At 48.8% G+C, this 24,919-nt stretch overlaps 2 protein-coding genes across 4 annotated transcripts in view; both read left to right on the forward strand.

The window, feature by feature from the left end:
• The first annotated feature begins 1,020 nt into the window (after window positions 1–1,020).
• TM4SF19 (transmembrane 4 L six family member 19) lies at window positions 1,021–5,277 on the forward strand. The gene is made up of 4 exons (XM_003930858.3): window positions 1,021–1,207; window positions 1,511–1,588; window positions 4,491–4,660; window positions 4,926–5,277. Exons 1-4 carry the CDS (start codon window positions 1,037–1,039, stop codon window positions 5,104–5,106), a joined length of 600 nt encoding a protein of 199 aa, XP_003930907.2. The 5' UTR covers window positions 1,021–1,036; the 3' UTR covers window positions 5,107–5,277.
• A 3,106-nt stretch (window positions 5,278–8,383) lies between these two features.
• DYNLT2B (dynein light chain Tctex-type 2B) overlaps window positions 8,384–24,919 on the forward strand; it is a 28,003-nt gene continuing 11,467 nt past the window's right edge. For 2 of the 3 annotated variants that reach the window (XM_039461987.2, XM_074406109.1), the window contains exons 1-3: window positions 8,384–8,537; window positions 9,528–9,661; window positions 18,191–18,260. In XM_039461987.2, coding sequence (XP_039317921.1) covers window positions 8,428–8,537; window positions 9,528–9,661; window positions 18,191–18,260 — 314 coding nt within the window. In that variant the 5' untranslated portion in view covers window positions 8,384–8,427. Of the gene's footprint in view, window positions 8,538–9,527; window positions 9,662–18,190; window positions 18,261–18,355; window positions 21,441–24,919 lie in introns of those variants that run through there. The other variant, XM_074406108.1, reaches the window with a different exon arrangement.

Here is a 24,919-nt window from a genome sequence, read left to right on the forward strand (position 1 = left end):
AGGAAGTTCCTTGTGGGGAGGGGCAGGAAGCAAAGGTCACAGCACTGTGGGGCTGGGGTGAGGGAGAGGGGGCCAAAGCATATCCCCAAACTAAACAGCCTGCTCAGGGTTTTTTTGTCTGGCACCAGTTTCTTTACCATAAGCTACAGTCTGGCCAGGTGCAGTGGCTCACGCCTATAACTGCAGCACTTTGGGAGGCCAAGGCAGGCGGATCACTTGAGACCAGGAGTTCAAGACCAGCCTGGCCAACATGGTGAAAATGCATCTCCACTAGAAACACAAAAATTGGGTGCCCAGCCCAAATTTTGCATTTCTAGTCAAGACCAGCCTGACCAAGATGAAGAAACCCCGTCTCTACTAAAAATACAAAACTTAGCCGGGCGTGGTGGCACGTGCCTGTAATCCCAGCACTTTGGGAGGTTGAGGCAGGGGGTTCACGAGATCCATATGATGGGATATAAACTATGTATGCGAGAGCAGGGTTAGCAGAAATTGAAGCAATTAAATCTTAATCAATGGGGAAGATTTATAAGGAGCAGAAGTTTTTTCTTATTGTTGTTTTGGGGTTTCTTTGAGATGGCGTCTTACTCTGTCGCCCAGGATGGAGTGCAGTGGCATGATCTCAGCTCACTGCAACCTCTGCCTTCTGGGTTCATGCGACTCTCCTGCCTCAGTCTCCAGAGTAGCTGGGATTACAGGCGCCTGCCACCACGCCTGGCTAATTTTTATATTTTTAGTAGAGACCGGATTTCACTATGTTGGCCAGGCTGGTTTCAAACTCCTGACCTTGTGATTCACCGGCTTCAACCTCCCAAAGGGCTGGGATTACAGGCGTGAGCCACCCTGCCCAGCGCCCAGCAAGTAGAGTTTTTAAGCAAGTTCCTTGGCTCTCACTGGTCGAAACCTGGGAGGTAACGGTCTCTGCCACCTGTTGCCCCCAGCCATCACATGCTGCTGGAGTTCCCCCACCCACACCCCCAGCAGCAGAGCTGCCACGGCTCTCTCTCTCTGTTCCAGGATGCTACCCTCTCTCTGCATGCTGGCTTGCTCCCGGATTCTAGGACTGAGCCTTGGGACTGCAGCCCTGTTCGCTGCTGGGGCCAACATGGCACTCCTCTTTCCTAACTGGGATGTGACCTACCTGTTGAGGGGCCTTGTTGGCAGGCATGCCATGCTGGGAACTGGGCTCTGGGGAGGAGGCCTCATGGTAAGTGCCTGGGGTTCCTGGAAAGTGAACTCCCAGAGTTCCCCGGGGTGGAGCAGGAAGGTGGCACGGGAAGCGTTTTGATTCCTTACAAGAAAAGTTTATTCTAACAAGCTGGTCTTGGGTCTGCAGAGGTTCTAAGAGACAGCACCAGGAAGGTCGGAGGGGGAGGGCCAACATTCACGGTGTTTGGGTCCCCGGAGTTCATGTGACGTGTCCAGCCACTCTATTTCAACAGCTGTGGGCAGCAGCCAGAAACAGCTGGAAAAGTAAATTGCCCAGTCTTAACATTCTTGTCTCCTCCAGGTACTCACTGCTGCTATCCTCATCTCCTTGACGGGCTGGAGATACGGCTGCTTCAGGAAGAGTGGGCTCTGTCGAAGCGTAAGCACCAGATTCCACTTCCTAGCACCTGGAATGTCTCCACTTCTACCACTCGAGAGGCAGAGTGGTAAAGAGGCGATTTTGGTCCTGGGGCTTGAAGTCAGGTCCTGCCTGTGACCCTCATAACGCTAATGTCTTGGGCAAGTTGCTTAATCTTTTCAGTTTCAGGTCTCCATCTGTAGACTGGGAGCTGAAGTCAAGGGAGCAGTGCTCAGTGAACCACAGATGCCTGCAGCAGTGTGAGGAACTGTTATATTCTTAGCCTACTGGACACATGGACATGAGTTATGACACTAATCATGTGTCAGTGACAGAAACTTTCCTAGTTATTTTAACTAAGATTTTCTTTTTTTTTTTTTTTTGAGACAGAGTTTCGCTCTTGTTACCCAGGCTGGAGTGCAATGGCGCAATCTCGGCTCACCGCAACCTCCGCCTCCTGGGTTCAGGCAATTCTCCTGCCTCAGCCTCCCGAGTAGCTGGGATTACAGGCACGTGCCACCATGCCCAGCTAATTTTTTGTATTTTTAGTAGAGACGGGGTTTCACTATGTTGACCGGGATAGTCTCGATCTCTCGACCTCGTGATCCACCCGCCTCGGCCTCCCAAAGTGCTGGGATTACAGGCTTGAGCCACCGCGCCCGGCCAAGATTTTCTTTTTTTTTTTTTTGAGACGGAGTTTCGCTCTCGTTACCCAGGCTGGAGTGCAATGGCGCGATCTCGGCTCACCGCAACCTCCGCCTCCTGGGTTCAGGCAATTCTCCTGCCTCAGCCTCCTGAGTAGCTGGGATTACAGGCACGCGCCACCATGCCCAGCTAATTTTTTGTATTTTTAGTAGAGACGGGGTTTCACCATGTTGACCAGGATGGTCTCGATCTCTCGACCTCGTGATCCACCCGCCTCGGCCTCCCAAAGTGCTGGGATTACAGGCTTGAGCCACCGCGCCCGGCTTAACTAAGATTTTCTTAGAAAAGTTTTCCAGAGATCATCTAATCACTAGATTCTTTTTTTTTTTTTTTTTTTTTTTTTTTTTTTTTTTTTGAGACGGAGTTTCACTCTTGTTACCCAGGCTGGAGTGCAATGGCGCGATCTCGGCTCACCGCAACCTCCGCCTCCTGGGTTCAGGCAATTCTCCTGTCTCAGCCTCCTGAGTAGCTGGGATTACAGGCACGCGCCACCATGCCCAGCTGATTTTTTGTATTTTTAGTAGAGACGGGGTTTCACCATGTTGACCGGGATGGTCTCGATCTCTCGACCTCGTGATCCACCCGCCTCGGCCTCCCAAAGTGCTGGGATTACATAATCACTAGATTCTAATCCAACCCCACCATTTTACAGATAATGAAACTGAGGCCCAGAATAAATGTATACTTTGTATAAACTTGAAAGAGCTCAGTATATGTGTGTGACACACACGTTCGGTCTCAAACACGAACCTGTGGCCTTACGGTAACTCTGCAGCCTGTTCTGATACCTGCAGCCCACATGCTGGGAAGCCTACTGACTCAGAGTTACATGTGAAAAAATTAAATATAGGCTGCGTGCAGTGGCTCACACCTGTAATCCCACCACTTTGAGAGGCTGAGGTCGGTGGATCACCTGAGGTCAGGAGTTTGAGACCAGCCTGGCCAACATGGTGAAACCCATCTCTACTAAAAATACGAAAATTAGCCGGGCATGGTAGTGTGCACCTATAGTCCCAGCTACTTGAGAGGCTGAGGCAGGAGAATCGCTTGAACCCAGGAGGCGGAAGTTGCAGTGAGCCAAGATTGCGCCATTGCACTCCAGCCTGGGTGACAGAGTGAGACTCTGTCTCAAAAAAATAAAATAAAAAAAGAGAAACCATGTCATTCGCTGTCTGTTCTCAGTCACCTCTGGCTTTTCTTGAGGCAAGTAGTTCCCACACTTGAATGTGCATCAGAACCGCCTGGAGGGCTTGCTAGAGCGGGATTGCTGGGCTCCCTCCCCAGACTTCCGGTTCAGAAGTGGGTGGAGCAGGAGGCTTTGCATGTCTAAGAAGTTCTCAGCTGATGGAACAGCTGCGCCAGGGACCCCATTTTGGTGACCACTGCCCTAGGCTTACTCATGCACCTTGAATCTTTCAACTCGGAGTCCAACTTACTACGCACCTTTCTCTGATCCCCTCCAAACTCCAAACCAGCTTGACATCCGTGGGAAAATGACTCCATGACTCTGCAGAAAAATTCTACAGGTTATTCAGATTTTTTAAATATACATTTTTGGAGGAGGGAGAAAAAAAACTCTAGAACCCTAAGAAAGAAGCCGCTGTGGAAGCAGGCTGGAAACCTGCCAAGGAAGGAAGTTATTTTCCGGAGGGCAGCAGGAGCTCGGACTGACCAAGGGGGCTCTTGGTGGCCAGACGCAGTGACAGAAGTGGAGTCATTCCGAGTTTTGCTGCAGCTTCTGTCTCTTTCGCTCCCTTCTTCCCTCCCTCCCACTTCTCTCCTTCTCCTTTCTTTCCTTCCTTCATTTTATACTTGATTTGAAAAAAAGAAGAATCAGAGTTAGGAGGCTAGAACTTTTGAAAATGCAGCTTGTCCTTAGAAGAGTCAGAGGTGGGCCTGTGATCCTCAATCTGCCCCTTTAACTCGGAGGCTAATGGCGGCGATCCACACACAGCTTTGCTGGGCAGCTCCTCCCAGCTCGCTGGGCCAGAGCTAAGTGCCTGCGTTTCTCCTTCTCGGTGCTTTCTCTCCCAGCCCTTCCTGGCTCTACCTAGAAGCCCTCACTGGCCTCCCCACCTTGGGTTATGCTTGAAAGGGGGTGCCATGGATAGAAATCCGTGCCCCGTGACAGGACAGAAGTTAGAGCCGTGCAGATCACCACACGGGCTCCCCAGCGGGACCCCGTCCATCTCAGCTGACCGTCTCCCTCCCTCCGCAGGTGCTCGCTGGTCTGCTGTCAAGTGGCCTGGCTTTGCTTGGAGCCCTGATTTGCTTTGTCACTTCCGGAGTTGCTCTGAAGGATGGTCCTTTTTGCATGTTTGATGTCTCATCCTTCAATCAGACACAAGCTTGGAAATATGGTTACCCATTCAGAGACCTGCACAGTAGGTAAGTGGACAGAGGCTTGGATTTGCAGTCTTTTCAGAGAGAGGGAGAGAGGCAGAAAGACACACAGGTGAACCACAAGCTCCTTTGGGTCACACAGTCTAGCATCTTGCTCCCCTGATGCTCAGAAAATTGCAAACGCAACAGTAACGGTCACCCTCAGGGGCCCAGTCCTCTGACCCAGTCAGGGGAGCCCCAGTTTGCTACTGGGGTTGCCTGTTTGGCTTCCTTGTCGCCCACTCCCTGGTCTCCTTATTTCTTGGGATAGGAATTATCTGTATGACCGTTCGCTCTGGAACTCCGTCTGCCTGGAACCCTCTAAAGCTGTTGTCTGGCACGTGGCCTTCTTTTCTGCCCTTCTGTGCGTCAGCCTGCTCCAGCTTCTTCTGGTGGTCGTTCACATCATCAACAGCTTCCTGGGCCTTTTCTGCAGCCTCTGCGAGAAGTGACAGGCAGTATCTTCACTTCCAAGCATGAGTGTTTTCATCATGGGCCGCCTTGAGTCCTTTCTACAAGGAGTGGGTACGAATTACCAACAAACTTCCCCTTTAGGCATCCCTGGCATAATGATAACAAAATTCACTGCATGTAGGTTGAATAATAAAATGCATTTAAAATCATTTTGTAAACATCCAGGTGATGCATGGATAGGATAAATAATTAAGTCATTATAAATGTGTAAGAATTTATAGTCCATAAAATGTCCTCCAGCCATGATCTCATTTTTGCTTCTTGACCAGGCGTCCCCAAACTTTTACACAGGGGGCCAGTTGGAGTCCCTCAGACTGTTGGAGGGCCGCCACATACTGTGCTCCTCTCACTGACCACCAATGAATGAGGTGCCCCTTCCTGAAGTGCGGCGGGGGGCCGGATAAATGGCCTCAGGGGGCCGCATGCGGCCCGCAGTTTGGGGACACCTGTTCTCGACAGTCTCATCTACCTGGCCATTTGTTACACATGGAGAAGCGGGGGCTGGCAGAAGATAACAGGTTTCTACATAAAAGCACACAGTGAAGTTAAGATGAAGTCAGCAGCCGACCCCCAACTCCCTTTTTGTTGAGACAGGTCTCACTCTGTCCCTCTGGCTGGAGTACAGTGGCACAATCATAGCTTACCGTAACCTAGAACTCATGTGCTCAAGCGATCCTCTCACCTCAGCCTCTGAGTAGCTGGGACTACAGGCACACACCACGACACCTGGCTAATTTTTGTAGAAATGGGGTCTCACTACATTGCCCAGTCTGGTTTTGAACTACTGACCTCAAGTGATTCTCTGGCCTTGGTCTCCCCAAATGCTGGATTACAGGCATGAGTGCCTGGCTCCAACCTCCATCTTCTAAATTCACGTTCCCCTGTTATTACAGACGGAATAGTGTTTCTTCCAAATGCATTGGTTGGATCACTAACCCCCAGTGTGACTGTCTTTGGTGATGACACTTTTTTTTTTTCAGACAGTCTCACTCCATGGCCCAGGCTGGAGTGCTATGGTGGTGAGCTTGGCTCACTGCAACCTCTGCCTCCCAGGTTCAAGCAATTCTCCTGCCTCAGCCTCCTGAGTAGCTGGGATTACAGGGGCCTGCTACTATGCACGGCTAATTTTTGTATTTATTTATTTATTTATTTATTTAGTAGAGACGGGGTTTCACCACGTTGGCCAGGCTGGTCTTGAAGTCCTGGCCTCAAGCAGTCCACCTGCCTTGGCCTCCCAAAGGGCTGCGATTACAGGTGTGAGCCACCATGCCCGGCCATCTCTTTTCTGAAGTCACCCTGTCTCGGGCATTTCTTTAGAGCAGTGCAAGAATCACCTAACACACAGTCTCTACAAAAAATGGAAAAATTAGCCAACCATGGTGGTTCATGCCATTGTCTCAGCTACTGGGGAAGCTGAGGTGGAAGGATCACTTGAGCCTGGAAGGTTGAGGCTGCAGTGAGCTGTGATCACTGCACTGCACTCCAGCCTGGGTAACAGGACACCCTGCCCCAAAACAACCCGTCCAAAACCCAAATAGCATATAATGAGTACCCACCCTGTGCCTGGCACTGCCATACACACTGCCATCCAAATGTGCCCAAGACATGGTCCTTGGCCTCGGATGCTGCCCTTCCCTTGAGCGCTTGTTTAGGGCAGGAACAAACATCTACCAATGATTCCAGCATCACATGCTAAGGGCCATGTTAGGGCTCACGAAGGTGCAACAACAGCTCAGTGGAACAGCGAATCTCCAGGGAAAGGCCCCGGGAGAACTCAAGGAAGGCCTCGCTTGCACCTGAGTTGATTCTTTGGCGTCGGCCCAGCAGAGAGGGACGGGAGGGCTTCCCACCAAAAACAGCAGCATATTCAGAGACACAGAAGGGATCCCCAGGCTAGTGGATGGACTGTGATGCCACAGCTGCTTTTTTTTTTTGAGAGAGTCTGGCTCTGTCACCCAGGCTGGAGTGCAGTGTGCGATCTCTGCTCGCTGCGACCTCCACCTTCCAGGCTCAAGAGATTCTCCTGCCTCAGCTTCCTGAGTAGTTGGGATTACAGGTGCATGCCACCATGCCTGGCTAATTATTTTGTATTTTTAGTAGAGTTGGGGTTTTACCATGTTGGTCAGCCAGGTCTCCTGACCTCAAGTGATCCACTCACTTTGGCCTCCAAAAGTGGTGGGATTACAGGCGTGGGCCTGCGTGCCCGACCTCACAGCTGCTTCTCACACAGCACCTGAAGGCAGAGCCCCCTCCTCTCCCATTTTGGGGTTCCCAGTCAGGTCTGGCCTTGGGTGGGGAGAAGAGTCAAAGAGGAATAAGGAGATGCTGGTGGGAGGGTATGGTTTGACGGCAGGACGAGGACAAGGCAGGCAGAAGCAGCCTGGGAAGAACCTGGCAAGAAAAGTGGTGGGCAGGCCCTAGAAATGAGTTAGACAACCCCAGCATCTTAGCAGTGGCTCGCACCTGTAATCCCAGCACTTTGGGAGGCCAAGGTGAATCACCAGAGGTCAGGAGTTCGAGACCAGCCTGGCCAACATGGTGAAATTCAATTTCTACAAAAAATACAAAACTTAGCCAGGCATGGTGGAGCATGCCTGTAACCACAGCTATTTGGGGGGCTGAAGCAGGAGAATCACTTGAACCTGGGAAGCGGAGGTTGCGGTGAGCCGAGATCGCGCCACTGCACTCCAGCCTGGGGGACAGAGTGAGAGACTCTGTCCAAAAAAAAAAATTACAAATATTAAAAAAAAAGCAGAGAATGCATCCTAAGTCTCCTTCCTTCTTTCTTTTTTTTGAGATAAGAGTCTCGCTCTGCCGCCAGGCTGGAGTGCAGCGGCCCGATCTCGGGGTTCAAGCGGTTTTCCCGCCTCCGCCTCCCGGGCAGCCGGGACCCCAGGCGCGCACCGCCACGCCCGGCTAAGCTTTGTATTTTTAGCAGGGACGGAGTTTCACCGCGTTGGCCGGGCCGGCCTCGAACTCCTGACCTCAGGTGGTCCGCCCGCCTCGGCCTCCCAAAGCGCGGGGACTACAGGCGTGAGCCCCGCGGCCGGCCGCCGCCATCGCCTTCGCACCGACCCGGCGCCTCGAGTCGGGAGCCTCCGGCCAGTCCGTCTCCTCCGCCTGCGGCGCGGCTGCGGGACGGTAACCGGCGAGAACCGGCGAGGGCGGCGGGACGCCCGCGTGGGGGGCGGGGACGCACCAGGGTCCCGCCCATTCCCGCCCGGCGGGCGGGCGCTGCGCAGGCGCGGAGGGAGGGCCCGTTGCCTTGGAGACGCTGCCCCGCCCGGAGAAGCCCGGCCATGGCTGCGTTCGCCGCGGTGTCCTCGGTGGGCGACGTGGCGTCTGAGGCCGGGAGAGACTCCGCGGAGCCCGAGAACACCTACACCCTGCGGCCTGTGTTCCAGCAGAGGCGGGTAGAGGACGGGCTGCGGGGTGCGCCCGGGAGCGCGGGGCCGAGGGCGGGAGGAGCGCAGGGGGCGCGGGACCGAGGGCGGGAGGAGCGCGGGGGGCGGGGGGGCGGCGCGGGGGGCGGGGGTGTACGGGGGGGGCGGTGCGGGGGGGCGCGGGGGGCGGGGTGTGCCCGGTCCTCCCAGGCGGGGTCCTTGGCCTGAGACGGCGGCACCTGCCGGGATTAAGGCTCACGGGTCAGGGCCGCGGGCACACAGCGAGGTCTGTAAGATCGCAGGGTTTATCCACACACACACACACACGCACCCCCCCACACACACAATACACACACACCACACACACAATACACACACACACGCACCACACACACACAATACACACACACACACACATACACAGATTTTAAAAAATGTCCCAGTCTCTTCTGCTGTTTGAAACCGGATTGCTGAATCTGATGCTTGACAAATATTGGAAGACAGGAATTTTGACCGTAATATCATGCAAGTTTCTTTCCTCTATTTATTTTTATTCCCTTGGTGACCCACAGAAAAAAATGATACAAATTTCATAAGGATTTTTCCCTTGGGTAGAATGAACACAGAAAAAGATATGCTCAGTTATTTGGTAAAAGGTTCTTGAATGCCCAGAATGCTATACAGCCATATTTTATTTTATTTTGTGAAAGAGTGCAGAACAAGATTAACAACAAATATATATGTTGTGTGAGGCAGAGGGGAAGATCAGAGGCTCATCACTGGTGTATTGAGTTGCCTAAAAAACATCCAGATGGAGTTTGTGTTGGAATATGTGTTGAAGTTCACTGCAGGTCCAGGCCGGCATATGATTTGTCTTAATTTGTTTATATTTTATACAAATGTGAAAAAGAAGGATTGCATGGTGCTAATGACAAAAAGATGAGAGAAGCTGAGATACGAAGGTAAGTTGGGGTTTTGGAGTCACCGACTAGATGCTCACAAATTGCTCCATTCAGGTTCAGGCCCTCTGTGGTTAAAGACTGCATCCATGCTGTGCTCAAGCAGGAACTGGCAAACGCTGAATATGCTCCAGAAGAGATGCCTCAGCTCACAAAACGTCTGTCCGAAAACATTAAAGATAAATTAAAAGGTAATCACGGTGATAACTGGAAATGACTTACTCTCTTCAAACACTCAGTATTACCCATTTGCCTCTTCTCCATCTTTAAACAAAGAACATCGGGGCCAGGGATGGTGGCTCATGCCTGTAATCCCAACACTTTGGGAAGCCAAGGCGGGAAGATTGCTTGTGCTCAGGAGTTCGATACCAGACTGGGCAACAATGGTGAGACTTCATCTCTATTAAAAAGCAAAATAAAAAAATTAAACATCTCTATTAAAAAATAAAAACTTAAATAGAAGATAAGCTGTGGATTCTATTAAAGACAAATTTTTACTCAGTGTCTTGTCTTCTCTAATTATTTGGTGACTTCTGTTGTTGTTGAGATGGAGTCTTGCTCTGTCACCAGGCTGGAGTGCAGTGGCAGGATCTCGGCTCACTGCAACCTCCGCCTCCCGGGTTCAAGTGATTCTTCTGCCTCCCCAGTAGCTGGGACTACAGGTGCGCACCACTACGCCCAGCTAATTTTTGTATTTTTAGTAGAGATAGGGGTTTCACCATGTTGGCAGGATGGTCTCCAATCTCTTCACCTTGTGATCTGCTCAACTTGGCCTCTCAAAGTGCTGGGATTACAGGCATGAGCCACCGCGCCCAGCCTGGTGACTTTTACTCATGTAAATTTTTGCACATGGTGGGAAAGAGTAGAGATGTAAAATAAAACGTTGTAGGGGACCACTGTCCAAAAAATCTTCATGTTCAGAAAGGCCAGGAAGTACAGGGGCTCCTTTCCCCCGTATTTCTTGGTTGTTTCTTCCCCGATGCTATGGATTCCTTAGCCTGGCATTTAGTACCCTGAGTCCTTCTCTCTAATCCGTAACTACTACCCTTGCTCAGCCCTCGTCTCCTGCCAGATTCTGCGTCTGTAGAGCATACTTGGTGCTTTTCCTACCTTGTTCTCTTTGTCTGTCTCCCTCTGTTGCTTTGTTTTGTTCTTGAAATAGGGTCTTGCTCTTTTGCCCAGGATGGAGTGCAGTGGCATGAACATGGCTTCCTGCAGCCGTGACCTCCTCGCTCAAGCTATCTTCCCACCTCAGACTCTCAAGTAGCTGGGTCTACAGACTTGTGCCACCATGCTTTGCTGAATTTTTTAATTTTTACAATTTTTTGTAGAGATGGGGTCTTACCATGTTGCCCTGGTTGATCTTGAGCACCTGGCCTCAAGTGATCTTCCCACCTAGGCCTCCCAAAGTCCTGGGATTACAGGTGTGAGCCACTGTACCTGGCCTCTCTCTCTTTTTTTTTTTTTTTTTTTGAGACGGAGTTTCGCTCTTGTTACCCAGGCTGGAGTGCAATGGCGCGATCTCGGCTCACCGCAACCTCCGCCTCCTGGGTTCAGGCAATTCTCCTGCCTCAGCCTCCTGAGTAGCTGGGATTATAGGCACGCACCACCATGCCCAGCTAATTTTTTTTGTATTTTTTAGTAGAGACGGGGTTTCACCATGTTGACCAGGATGGTCTCGATCTCTTGACCTTGTGATCCACCCGCCTCGGCCTCCCAAAGTGCTGGGATTACAGGCTTGAGCCACCGTGCCCGGCGCCTCTCTCTTTTGTTAATAATGTTATACCATCTGAAAAGTGAAAAGTTTGTTTTTTTTTTTGAGATGGAGTTTCGCACTTGTTACCCAGGCTGGAATGCAATGGCGCGATCTCGGCTCACCGCAACCTCCGCCTCCTGGGTTCAGACAGTTCTCCTGCCTCAGCCTCCTGAGTAGCTGGGACTACAGGCACGCACCACCATGCCCAGCTAATTTTTTTGTATTTTTAGTAGAGACGGGGTTTCACCATGTTGACCAGGATGGTCTCTCGATCTCTTGACCTCGTGATTCACCCGCCTCAGCCTCCCAAAGTGCTGGGATTACAGGCGTGAGCCACCGTGCCCAGCCTGTTTTTTTTTTTTTTTTTTGAGACGGAGTTTCGCTCTTGTTACCCAGGCTGGAGTGCAATGACGCGATCTCGGCTCACCGCAACCTCCACCTCCTGGGTTCAGGCAATTCTCCTGCCTTAGCCTCCTGAGTAGCTGGGATTACAGGCATGCACCACCATGCCCAGCTAATTTTTTGTATTTTTAGTAGAGACGGGGTTTCACCATGTTGATCAGGATGGTCTCGATCTCTCGACCTCGTGATCTACCCGCCTCGGCCTCCCAAAGTGTTTTTTTTTTTTTTTAAGAGACGGAGTCTTGCTCTGTTGCCCAGCTGGAGTGCAATGGTGTAATCTCAGCTCACTGCAACCTCCTATTCCTGGGCTCAAATGATCCTCCAACCTCAGCCTCCTAAGCAGCTGGAATTACAAGAGTGTACCACCACACGTGGCTAATTTTTTATTTTTAGTAGAGACAAGATTTTACCACGATGGCCAGGCTGGTCTTGAACTCCTGGCCCTCAAGGCTCTTCACACGCCTCGGCCTCCCAGAGTGCTGGGATTCTGGGCATGAGCGACCATGTGTTTCTGTCTGCCCTTTTTAGAAGACACCATTTTTTGAAGGGAAGGAATATCTTTGTAAGACTGACACATACTCATTGTGATCTAGGCAATACAAAAAAGTATCTATAAAGTTTTAAAATATTAAAGGCGGGCAGGCATGGTGGCTCACGCCTGTAATCCCAGCACTTCGGGAGGCTGAGGCGGGTGGATCACCTGAGGTCAGGAGTTCAAGACCAGCCTGGCCAACATGTTGAAACCTGTCTCTACTGAAAATACAAAAAACTAGCTGGGTGTGGTGGCAGGCATCTGTAATCCCAGCTACTCAGGAAGCTGAGGCAGGAGAATTGCTTGAGAATGGGAGGTGGACGTTGCTCATGCCAGTGTGCTCCAACCTAGGTGACAGAGTGAGACCCTGTCTAAAAACAAAAACAAAAACACACACACGCACACACACACACACACACACACATTAATATTAGGTCAGCATTACGACAGACTTTTCTGTCTGTCTGTACAGACAAATTACAATAGGATACTGTAGATGTATTTCCCAAAGTCATGTAATCATTCTGTAACTGGATCAGTTGCCTACTGTTCAGTTCTTTAAGCATGCCATTTTCATTGTTGAGTTCTTTATTTCTTTTCTTTTCTTAAGACAGGGTCTTTCTCTGTCACCCAGGCTGGAGTGCAGTGGTGTGATTTCGGATCACTGCAGCCTCTACCTCTCAGGCTCAAGCAATTCTTCTGCCTCAGCCCCCCAAGTAGCTTAGATGAGTTCTTAATTTCAACCCTTTAGATGATAAAATTTGGTTGTAAGATGTTTTCAGAAAGGACTTAGAAATGCTGTGGGTTCTTCGTGTTTGAGAATGCCTGCCTCTTTTGCCTCACACCTGTAATCCTAGCATTTCGGGAGGTGGAGGCCAGTGGATCACCTGAGGTCAGGAGTTTCAGACTAGGGTGGCCAACATGATGAAACCCTGTCTCTACTAAAGATACAAAAATTAGCTGGGCATGGTGACACATGCTTGTAATCCCAGCTGTTTGGGAGGCTGAGGCAGGAGAATCACTTGAACCCGGGGGGCCTGCAGTGATCCAAGATGGCGTCATTGCACTCCAGCCTGGGTGACAGAGTGAGACTCCATCCCCCATCTCTCCCCTCAAAAACGTAGAATAAGGCCGGGCGCGGTGGCTCAAGCCTGTAATCCCAGCACTTTGGGAGGCCGAGGCGGGTGGATCACAAGGTCAAGAGATCGAGACCAACCTTGGTCAACAAGGTGAAACCCCGTCTCTACTAAAAATACAAAAAATTAGCTGGGCATGGTGGTGCATGCCTGTAATCCCAGCTACTCAGGAGGCTGAGGCAGGAGAATTGCCTGAACCCAGGAGGCGGAGGTTGCGGTGAGCCGAGATCGTGCCATTGCACTCCAGCCTGGGTAACAAGAGCGAAACTCCGTCTCAAAAAAAAAAAAAAAACGTAGAATATACTTTTGATAAATGTAATACTTTTGAGGTAATAATTTGTCTTCTTGACTCTTGTGCTTCATTGTCTTCTGACTTTCAATGGTAACTTGTCTGCCAAGAAATCTGAGGCCAGCTTGATGTTCTCTGCTTAAAGAATTCTCGCCTTTGGCTGGGCACAGTGGCTTGTGCCTGTAATCCTGGCATTTTGGGCGGCAAAGGTGGGTGGATCACCTGAGGTCAGGAATTCGAGACCAGCTTGGCCAACATGGTGAAAACCCATCTCTACTAAAAATACAAAAATTAGGCTGGGCGCGGTGGCTCAAGCCTGTAATCCCAGCACTTTGGGAGGCCAAGGCGGGTGGATCACGAGGTCAAGAGATCGAGACCATCCTGGTCAACATAGTGAAACCCCGTCTCTACTAAAAATACAAAAAATTAGCTGGGCATGGTGGCGTGTGCCTGTAATCCCAGCCACTCAGGAGGCTGAGGCAGGAAAATTGCCTGAACCCAGGAGGCGGAGGTTGCGGTGAGCCGAGATTGCGCCATTGCACTCCAGCCTGGGTAACAAGAGTGAAACTCTGTCTCAAAAAAAAAAAAAAAAAAAAAAAAATACAAAAATTAGTCAGACATGTGGTGGTGTGTGCTTGTAATCCCAGCTACTAGCAGGGTTGAGGCAGGAGGATCGCTTGAGCCCAAAGGAGGTTGCAGTGAGCTGAGAGCCTGCCACTGCATTCCAGCCTGGGCAACAGAGTGAGACTCCATCTCAAAAAAAAAAATTAGCCCAATGTGGCGGTGTTCGACTGTAGTCCCAGCTACTAGGGAGGCTGAGACAGAAGAATTGCTTGAACTCAGGAGGTGGAGGTTGCAGTGAGCCAAGATCATGCCACTGCACTCCAGCCTAGGCGACAGAGCAAGACTCTGTCTCAAAAAAAAAAAACAAAACAAAACAAAACAAAACAATCCTCACCTTCACCTTTATGGTCAGTAGCTTTTCTAAAGATTCTGACTTGCCAGTGAGCATTTCATTTATTTACTTACTTTGAGGGGACCGAGTTTTGCTCTTATTGCCCAGGCTGGAGTGCAGTGGCGGGATCTCAGCTCACCGCAACCTTTGCCTCCTGGGTTCAAGCAGTTTTCCTGTCTCAGCCTCCCAAGTAGCTGGGATTACAGGCATGCGTCACCTCGCCTAGCTAATTTTGTATTTTTAGTAGTAGAGGTAGGATTTCTCCATGTTGGTCAGGCTGGTCTTGAGCTCCCGACTTCAGGTGATCTGCCTGCCTCAGCCTCCCAAAGGGCTGGGATTGCAGGAGTGAGCCACCACACCCGGCCCCCAATGCCAGCCCCCAATAGCTTTCAATCTGCAGGCTTTATTCTTTCCATATAAAGGAAATTTCCTTGTATTTCTGAATATATTTCCTATTCCATTTGATACTTTCTCTTCTTCAGGACACCAAATATTGTTATGTTGAGCTGTCTTTGTCTTCTATATTTATTAGTTTTTCTCTGCCATAATTTTTTACTTTTTTCAGACAGGGTCTCATTCAGTTGCCCAGGCTTGGAATGCAGTGGCACGGTCTTGGCTCACTGCAGCCTCAAGCAATCCTCCCACCTCCCAAGTAGCTGGGACTGCAGCGCCTGCTACCACACATGGTTAAATTTTGTATTTTTTGTAGAGACAGGGTTTTGTCATGTTGCCCAGGCTACTTCGTTTTTTACTGACATTTACTTGTGATTTCCTTTTTTTTTTTTTTTTTTGAGACGGAGTTTTGCTCTCGTTACCCAGGCTGGAGTGCAATGGCGCGATCTCGGCTCACCGCAACCTCCGCCTCCTGGATTCAGGCAATTCTCCTGCCTCAGCCTCCTGAGTAGCTGGGATTACAGGCACGCGCCACCATGCCCAGCTAATTTTTTGTATTTTTAGTAGAGACGGGGTTTCACCATGTTGACCAGGCTGGTCTCGATCTCTCGACCTCGTGATCCACCCGCCTCGGCCTCCCAAAGTGCTGGGATTACAGGCTTGAGCCACCGCGCCCGGCCATACTTGTGATTTTCTTAAACCAGTAATTTAGTTTTTCATTTGTGTCTTTTCTTTTGCCATTTTGAAAAGATATTAGTTCTGGAATGATGTTTTCTGGGTATTCAGTTTGTTCCCTAGGGCTGTGGTCTTTCATCTCTTTCTGTTGCCTAATAACCTGATTGAGGCTAGGCATGGTGGAGCACGCCTGTAATCCCAGCACCTGGGGAGGCCAAGGTGTGTGGATTGTGAGCTCAGGAGTTCGAGACCACCCTGGGCAACATGTTGGAACCTTGTCTCTACTAAAATACGAAAAATTGGTGTAGTGACATGCGCCTGTAGTCCCAGCTACTCAGGAGGCTGAGGCAGGAGAATTACTGAAACCGGGAGGCAGAGGTTACAGTGAGCCAAGATTGTGTCACTGCATTCCAGCCTGGGCAACAGACAGAGACCCTGTCTCAAAACAAAAACAAAAAACAAGAAAACGGCTGGGCTCAGTGGCTCAGGCCTGTCATCCCAACACTTTGGGAGGCCAAGAACAGCCTGGGCAACATGGTGAAACCTTGTCTCTACTAAAACACAAAAATTAGCCGGGCATAGTGGCACATGTCCGTCATCCCAGCTACTCAGGAGGCTGAGGTGGGAGAATCATGTGAACTGGAGAAGTGGTGGTTGCAGTGAGCTGAGATCATGCCTCTGTACTCCACTCTGGGGACAGAGCGAAACTCCTTCTCAAAAAACAAAAGAAATAATAACCTGATTGAGTTAGTAAGTTATGATGTTTTATATTGTGAATTAATTGTGACAAATAACTCTTTGTTCCTTGATTTGTATTGTTTCCTAGTTTGAATTTTTTTTTTTTTTTTTGAGACAGAGTTTCGCTCTTGTTGCCCAGGCTGGAGTGCAATAGTGGCATCCTGGTTCACTGCAGCCTCCGCCTCCCGAGTTGAAGCAGTTCTCCTGCCTCAGCCTCCCAAATAGCTGGGTTTATAGGCGTGCACCACCATGCTCGGCTAAATTTTGTATTTTTAGTAGAGATGGGGTTTTTTCCCTGTTGGTCAGGCTGGTCTCGAACTCCTGACCTCAAGTGACCCACCCACTTCAGCCTCCCAAAGTGCTGGGATTATAGGCATGAGTCATTGTGGCCAGCCAAATTTTTTCTTTTACACAGCCCCTCCCTCCTTTCTCTCCTCTCCTTCCCTGCCTCCCTCTTTTCCTCCGTCCTTCCCTCCTTCCCTCCTTCCCTCCTTCCCTCTTGATCATTCAACTTGAAGTTTCTTTTTTCTTTTGAGACAGAGTTTCGCTCTTGTCACCCAGGCTGGAGTGCAATGGCGCGATCTCGGCTCACAACAACCTCCGCCTCCTGGGTTCAGGCAATTCTCCTGCCTCAGCCTCCTGAGTAGCTGGGACTACAGGCACGTGCCACCATGCCCAGCTAATTTTTTGTATTTTTAGTAGAGACGGGGTTTCACCATGTTGTCCAGGATGGTCTCAGTCACTTGACCTGGTGATTCACCCGCCTTGGCCTCCCAAAGTGCTGGGATTACAGGCATGAGCCACCGCGCCCGGCCAATTTATTTTTCTATTTTCTATTTTTTTTTTTTTTTGAGATGGAGTTTTGTTCTTGTTGCTCTGGCTGGAGTTCAATGGCGCGATCTTGGCTCACTGCAACTTCCATTTCCCAAATTCAAGTGATTCTCCTGCCTCGGCCTCCAGAGTAGTTTAGATTACGGGTGCCTGCCACCATGCCTGGCTAATTTTTGTATTTTTTAGTAGAGATGGGGTTTAACCATGTTGGCCAGGCTGGTCTCAAACTCCTGACCTCAGGAGATCACTTGCCTCATCCCCCCAAAGTGCTGGGATTACAGATGTGAGTGCGGCCTATTTTTCTATTTTCCTTTGAGTTCTTACTACTGTGAGTTCTTTTAAGGCAAGAAAAGCATCTTATTTATTTCTCTATCTTGAAGGTTTAGCTCAGTAGCTGACTGTAGCTGACTTACAGTAGGGGAGAAAGAAAGGAAGCTAAAGTTTACGGAGGGACTAGTGTTTAACAGCACTGTTTAGATGCTTTTGATATTATTATATCTGGCTGGGCACGGTGGCGCACACCTATAATCCTGGCACTTTGGGAGGCTGAGGTGAGCGGATCACCTGAAGTAAGGAGTTGGAGACCAGCCACGTGTGGTGGCACATGCCTATTGTCCCAGCTACTGAGGAGGCTGAGGCAGGAGAATCACTTGAACCCAGGAGGCAGAGGTTGCAGTGAGCTGAGATCACACCACTGCACTCCAGCCTGCTCCAGCTAAAAACTAAAAATACGACTATATCTTACCTAATCTTACAACAACCCTGGGAGGTAGGTAATGATATTCCCATTTAATGAGGGAGATTTCAGCTGAAAAGTTAAATCACTTGTCTGAGGTTCTACACTTGGTGAGTCACAGGGTCTGTCTTCACGTCTCCCTGACTCCCAAGCTTACCATCATGTTCATTAAGTACTTGTGGATTGAATGCTTATGTCTATTTCTGGGCAAATTTGTCCTCAAAATAATTTTACTACGTATTTGCTTATAAATAACCTTCTTCTTTTTTCTTTCTAGAAATGGGGTTTGACCGATACAAAATGGTGGTGCAAGTAGTGATTGGAGAACAAAGAGGTGAAGGAGTATTGTGAGTATCTGGATTTTCCTTCTTGTTTTTATTCATCTATCTTTCTTTCTTTCTTTCTTTCTTTTTTAAGACGGAGTTTCACTCTTGTTGCCCAGGATGGAGTGCAATGGCGCGATCTCGGCTCACCGCAACCTCCGACTTCCGGGTTCAAGAGATTCTTCTGTCTGAACCTCCCAAGTAGCTAGGATTCTAGGTGCCTGCAGGCCTGGCTAATTTTGTATTTTTAGTAGAGATGGGGTTGCTCTATGTTGGTTAGGCTGGTCTCAAATTCCCGACCTCAAGTGATCCACCCACCTCCGCCTCCCGAAGTGCTGGGATTACAGGCTTGAGCCACCGCGCCCGGCCATTCATCTATATTTCTTATGAAGTATCTGTCCTCTTGACAATTCAGTAAGAGTGTGTCTTTACAAGAGTGAGAGGGGGCCTGGTGTGTTGGTTTACACCTGTAATCCTAGCACTTCGGGAGGCCAAAGCAGGTGGATCACCTGAGATCAGGAGTTTAAGACAAGCCTGGCCAAAATGGTGAAACCCCGTCTCTACTGAAAATACAAAAATTAGCTAGGTGTGGTGGTGTGTGCTTGTAGTCCCAGCTACTCAGGAGGCTGAGGCAGAATTGCTTGAACTCAAGAGGAGGAGGTTGCAGTGAGCTGAGATTGTGCCATTGCATTCCAGCCTGGGTGGCAGAGCAACACTCTGTCTCAAAAAATAAAAATAAAAATAAAGTATCATCATCTCTAAAATGTTGTCAGTCCTTGATATTATAAAATATGCAGTTAGTGTTCAGATGTCCAAGATTGCCTCATATATGTATGTGTGTGTTTTCTTTCTCTTTTTGTTTAAAGAGACGGTCTCATTTTGTTACCCAGGCTGGCATGCAGTGACACTATCACAGCTCGTGCAGCCTTGGACTCATGGGCTCAAGGGATCCTCCTGTTTCAGCCTCCTGAGTAGCTGGGTCTGCAGGTGTGCACCACCACACCTGGCTAATTTTGTTTTTATATTTTCTGCAGAGATGGGTCACAGTCTGTTGGCCAGGCTGGTCTTGAACTCCTGGGCTCAGGCAGTTCACCAGTCTTGGCCTCTTAAAGTGGTGGAATTATACAGGTTTAAGCCACCATGCCAGACCTGTTATTTTCTTTTTTACAATTTGTGCAAATTAAGATTCAGACAAGGTCCACACATTGCATTTGGTTGATATGTAAATTAGAGTTTTTTTAAGACATAGGATCTTGCTATATTGCCCAGGCTGGATTATAGTTGCTATTCACAGATGTGATCATAACACACTGCAGACTTGAATTCCTTGGCTCAAGTGATCCTTCCACCTCAGCCTACCAGGTAGCTGGGACGGTAGGTGCACACCATGGCATCAGGCTTTAAATTTAATCTCTCATTTTTGCTGCCTCATTTCTCTTTTTTTTTTTTGAGACAGATGGAGTCTTGCTCTGTCACCCAGGCTGGAGTCTGGTAATGCGATCTCAGCTCACTGCAACCTCTGCCTCATGGGTTCAAGCCATTCTCCTGCCCCAGTTTCCTGAGTAGCTGGGATTACAGGTGTGCATCACCACACCCAGCTAATTTTTGTATTTTTAGTTGAGACGGGGTTTCACCATGTTGGCCACGTCGGTCTCGAACTTCTGACCTTGTGATCTGCCCTTCTTGGCCTCCCAGAGTGCTGGGATTACAGGCATGAACCACCACAACCGGCCTCTCTTTCCTCTTTTAATACTGCCATTTAATTTTATTTTTATGACAGAGTCTTGCTTCCTCATGCAGGCTGTAGTGCACTGCCGTGATCTTGACTCACTGCAACCTCTGCCTTCCGGGTTCAAGTGATTCTCCTGCCTCAGCCTCCTGAGTAGCTGGGATTACAGGTGCATACCACCATGCCTGGGTAATTTTTGTATTTTTAGTAGAGATATGGTTTTACCATGTTGGCCAGGCAGTTCTCAAATTCCTGACCTCAGGGGATCCACCCACCTTGGCCTCCCAAAGTGCTGGGATTGCAGGCGTGAGCCACCATGCCCAGCCTGTTTTTTTTTTCTTTTTTTTTTCTGCCATTTATTTGTTGAAAAAATTGGTTTGTCCTGTAGAGTTTCCTATATTCTGGCATTTGCTGATTATTTACCTATGGTATTGTTTAATATGTATTCCTGTACTTCTTGAAGATAAATAATTAGATCTAGACTTAATTAGCCATAGGTTTGAGGTTGAGGAAAGACTGTTTTCTTTGTTTTTGTTTTTGTTTTTTATTTTATTTTTTTGAGCTGGAGTCTTCTTCTGATGCCCAGGCTGGAGTAAGGTGTTGCGATCTTGGCTCACTGCAGCCTCCGCCTCCCGGGTTCAAGTGATTCTCTTGCCTCAGCTCCTGAATAGCTGGGATTACAGGCATGCGCCACCATGCCTGGCTAATTTTTGTATTTTTATTTAAGATAGGATTTCACCATGTTGATCATTCTGGTCTTGAACTCCTGACCTTGTGATCCACCCGCCTTGGCCTCCCAAAGTGCTGGGATTACAGATGTGAGCCACGTTACTCTGCTGGGGAAAGACTGTTTTCTGTACATCCTATTGCATCTTATCAGGAGGTACAAAATAGCTGGCCATCTCTTTTTACTTCCTTAAGATTGATAATGGAGTTCAGATATTGTCAGATGGATCCATCTATTATAGTGTTTCCCATCAGGGCTGGGTGTGGTGGGTCATACCTGTAATCCCAGCACTTTGGGAAGCTGAGGCAGGAGGATCACTTGAGCCCAGGGGTTCCAGACCAGCCTGGGCAACACAGCAAAACCCCATCTCTACAAAAAAATAGAAAATTTAGCTGGGCACGGTGGCACATGCCTGTGTTCCCAGCTACTTGAGAGGCTGAGGTAGAAGGAATGCTTGAGCCCAGGGAGGTTGAGCCTGCAGTGGGCTGTGATGGCGCCAGTGTCCTCCAGCCTGGGCAGCAGAGTGAGACCCTGCGCAGATACATAGATGAGGGATTACATTGTCTTCTAGTTTTCATTGTCACTGTTGAGAAGTCAGCCGTAAGTTTTATTATTCGATGGAAGATGGTATGTCCTCTGTAGCCACTATTGCTTTCTTTATATTTATTCTGCTTGCGGCTCTCAGAATCTATTGAATCTGTGGGTTGATTTTTTTTTTTTGTTTTTGAGATGGAGTTTCGCTCTTGTTGTCTAGGCTGGAGTGCAATGGCACGATCTGGCTCACTGCAACCTCCACCTCCTGGGTTCAAGAGATTCTCCTGCCTCAGCCTCCCAAATAGCTGGGATTACAGATGCCTGACACCACATGCAGCCTTCCAAAGTCCTGGGATTACAGGTGTGAGCCACGGTACCTAGCTGGGTTGATTTTTTTTAAATCAGTTTGGGAAAATTCTTAGCCATTACTTTCTTTTAAAAAGTAGTTTTTGGCCAGGTGCAGTGTCTCATACCTGTAAGCCCAGCACGTTGGGAGACTGAGGCGTGCAGATCACTTGAAGTCAGGAGTTCAAGATCAGCCTAGCCAAAATGGCGAAACCCCATCTCTTCTAAAAATACAAAAAATTAGCTGAGCATGGCAGTGTGCACCTGTAATCCCAGCCACTCCACCACTCAGGAGGCTGAGGCAGGAGAATTGCTTGAACCTGCAGTGAGCCAAGATTACACCACTGCACTCCAGCCTGGGGAACAGAATGAGACTCTGCCTCAAAAAATAAATAAATAAAAAATTTAAATATCAAGTTTTTACTTTAAGATAGTTTTTAGATATACAGAAAAGTTGCAGAGAGTTTGCATATACCCCACACCTAGTTTCCCATATTATTATAATAATAATAATTATGTTTTTGAGGTAGGTCTTGCTCTGTCACCCAGGCTGGAGCGCAGTGGTGCAGTCATGGCTCACTGCAGCCTTGACCTCTGGGGCTTAACCAGTCTCCCTGGCTCAGCCTCCCAAAACCCTGGGATCACAGGCATAACCTATTGCACCTGGACTCCCTGTTATTAACATATACAGAGGAGGCAACGTTTGCCACAGTTAATGAACCAGTATTGATACATCATTTCTTAGACTTTCTTGTTTTTCATAACGTTGAAATTTTGAGGAATGCTGACTGGTTCGGTGTTTCGTAGAATGTCCCTTCCTCCATTGGGATTTTTCTGTTAATGATTAATTGGGGGTTATAGGTTTTTGGAAGGAAGATCACAGAGGTAAAATGCCATTCTTGTCATATTATATCAATGGCATACTATCAGCATGACATACTACTGCTGATGTGAACTTTGACTACTTGCCTGAGGTAGTGTTTTTCAGTTTCTTCACTAAACAGTTACTCTTTCCATAACTGCACAATGAGTTCCCCTTGCCCGCTGCCCAGACAGCGCCCATTCCTCAGGACAGGGGACTTGCAATCGAGAAAAAGTAATTCTTAGAGCCGGCTGTGAGGGAGTCTGGAGTTTTATCATCGCTCCGATCAGTCTCCCGGAGCATTCGGGCAGCAGAGCTTTTAGGATAGCTTGGTGGGTAGGGGAAGCAGTGAGCCAGGAGTGCTGATTGGTCAGAGACGAAAGCGTCCCGAGTCAGAGCTGTCTTCTTGCGCTGAGTCAGTTCTTGGGTCGGGGCCATAGATCAGAGGAGCCAGTTTATTGATCCGGTAGTGCAGCTGCTCCACCAAGTGCAGGGTCTGCAAAATATCTCAAGCTCTGATCTTAGGAGCAGTTTAGGGAGGAGCAGCATCTTGTAGCCTCCAGCTACATGACTCCTAAACCATACTTTCTTATCTGTGGCTAATTCATTAGTCCTACAAAGGCAGTCTAGTCCCCAGACCAGAAGGAGGTTTGCTTTGTGAAAGGGCTTTTATTGTCTTTGTTTTAAACTATAAACTGTAAGCTATAAACTAAGTTTCCCCCCAAGTTAGTTCAGCCTACACGCAGGAATGAACAAGGACAGCTTGGAGGTTAGAAGCAAGATGGATGCGGTTACGTTTGATCTCTTCACGGTCTCGGGCGTCATTTTGCAAAGGCGGTTTCATTTCCTCCCTTTTCATACCGTTCTCATTAGGAGGACATCACTGGGTGCGCCCACACTTGAAGAACGGGGAGTTACGACCAGCTCCTTGAGGGCATAATACCTACGTAAATTATCTGGAATTTTTCAGCACAGGAAATTTGTCTCTTCTCTCCCATTTATTTATGCATTCTGTCATTTATTTCAGTATGGACTCATGGATATTTTATACTTTGGATGATTATTCAGTACTACTTTATTTATTTTGTAATTCTAATTGTTCCAGCTTTGGCCGTTGCGAGCTCTTTCAGGTGATTGCTGCTTCCCACTGACTCTGCTATTGTGGGTTACTTTCTTTCTAGCACTGTAAGAAGCTCTATTGTGTTCATGCCCTGCCCCAGCCCTAGAATTCAGCCGTTTCTCCAAGGACTCCTGCTTCAGTGTATTGGAGCATGGCATTACAAACTGAGATCTGGGTTCTAGAGGTGGCTGCTCTCTTTTATTTTTTTTATTTTTTTATTTTTATTTTTTTTTATGAGAGGGAGTTTCGCTCTTGTTACCCAGGCTGGAGTGCAATGGCTCGATCTCGGCTCACCGCAACCTCCGCCTCCTGGGTTCAGGCAATTCTCCTGCCTCAGCCTCCTGAGTAGCTGGGATTACAGGCACGCGCTACCATGCCCAGCTAATTTTTTGTATTTTTGGTAGAGACGGGGTTTCACCATGTTGACCAGGATGGTCTCGATCTCTTGACCTCGTGATCCACCCGCCTCGGCCTCCCAAAGTGCTGGGATTACAGGCTTGAGCCACCGCGCCCGGCCGGCGGCTGCTCTCTTTTAAAACACTGCTAGTGCTCCTTTCACTCTGCCCTCTCTTAAGGATTTCAGTTACATGTATGTTTGATCTTTTCTCCATGTTCTACTGTATCTCTTACGCCTTTTCTGATTTTTCTGTTTCCTCTCTGTGCTTCAATTTATGCATTTTTCTTTCTTTTCTTTTCCTTTTTTTTTTTTTTTTTTGAGACAGAGTCTCGCTCTGTCACTCAAGGCTGGAGTACAGTGGCACGATCTTGGCTCATTGCAGCCTCTGCCTCCCAGGTTCAAGCGATTCTCCTGCCTCAGCCTCCCAAGTAGCTGGGATTACAACTTGACACCACACTCAGCTAATTTTTATATTTTTAGTAGAGACAGGGTTTCACCATATTGGCCAGGGTCAGCCTCCCAAAGTGCTGGGATTACAGGGATGAACCACCTCGCCTGGCCAATTTATATATTTTTCTGTTGACCTTTTAGGTCACTAATGCTCTTTTCTGTTGCGTCTGATATGCTGCTAAACCCATGTAATGAGTTCTTTTTCTTTTTTTTTTTTTTTTTTTTTTTGAGACAGAGTTTCGCTCTTGTTACCCAGGCTGGAGTGCAATGGCGCGATCTCGGCTCACCGCAACCTCTGCCTCCTGGGTTCAGGCAATTCTCCTGCCTCAGCCTCCCGAGTAGCTGGGATTACAGGCACGTGCCACTATGCCCAGCTAATTTTTTGTATTTTTAGTACAGACGGGGTTTCACTATGTTGACCGGGATGGTCTCGATCTCTCGACCTCGTGATCCACCCGCCTCGGCCTCCCAAAGTCCTGGGATTACAGGCTTGAGCCACCGCGCCCGGCCTTCTTTTTC

Source organism: Saimiri boliviensis, chromosome 9, assembly GCF_048565385.1.
Source record: "Saimiri boliviensis isolate mSaiBol1 chromosome 9, mSaiBol1.pri, whole genome shotgun sequence".
Classification (NCBI taxonomy): Eukaryota; Metazoa; Chordata; class Mammalia; order Primates; family Cebidae; genus Saimiri; species Saimiri boliviensis.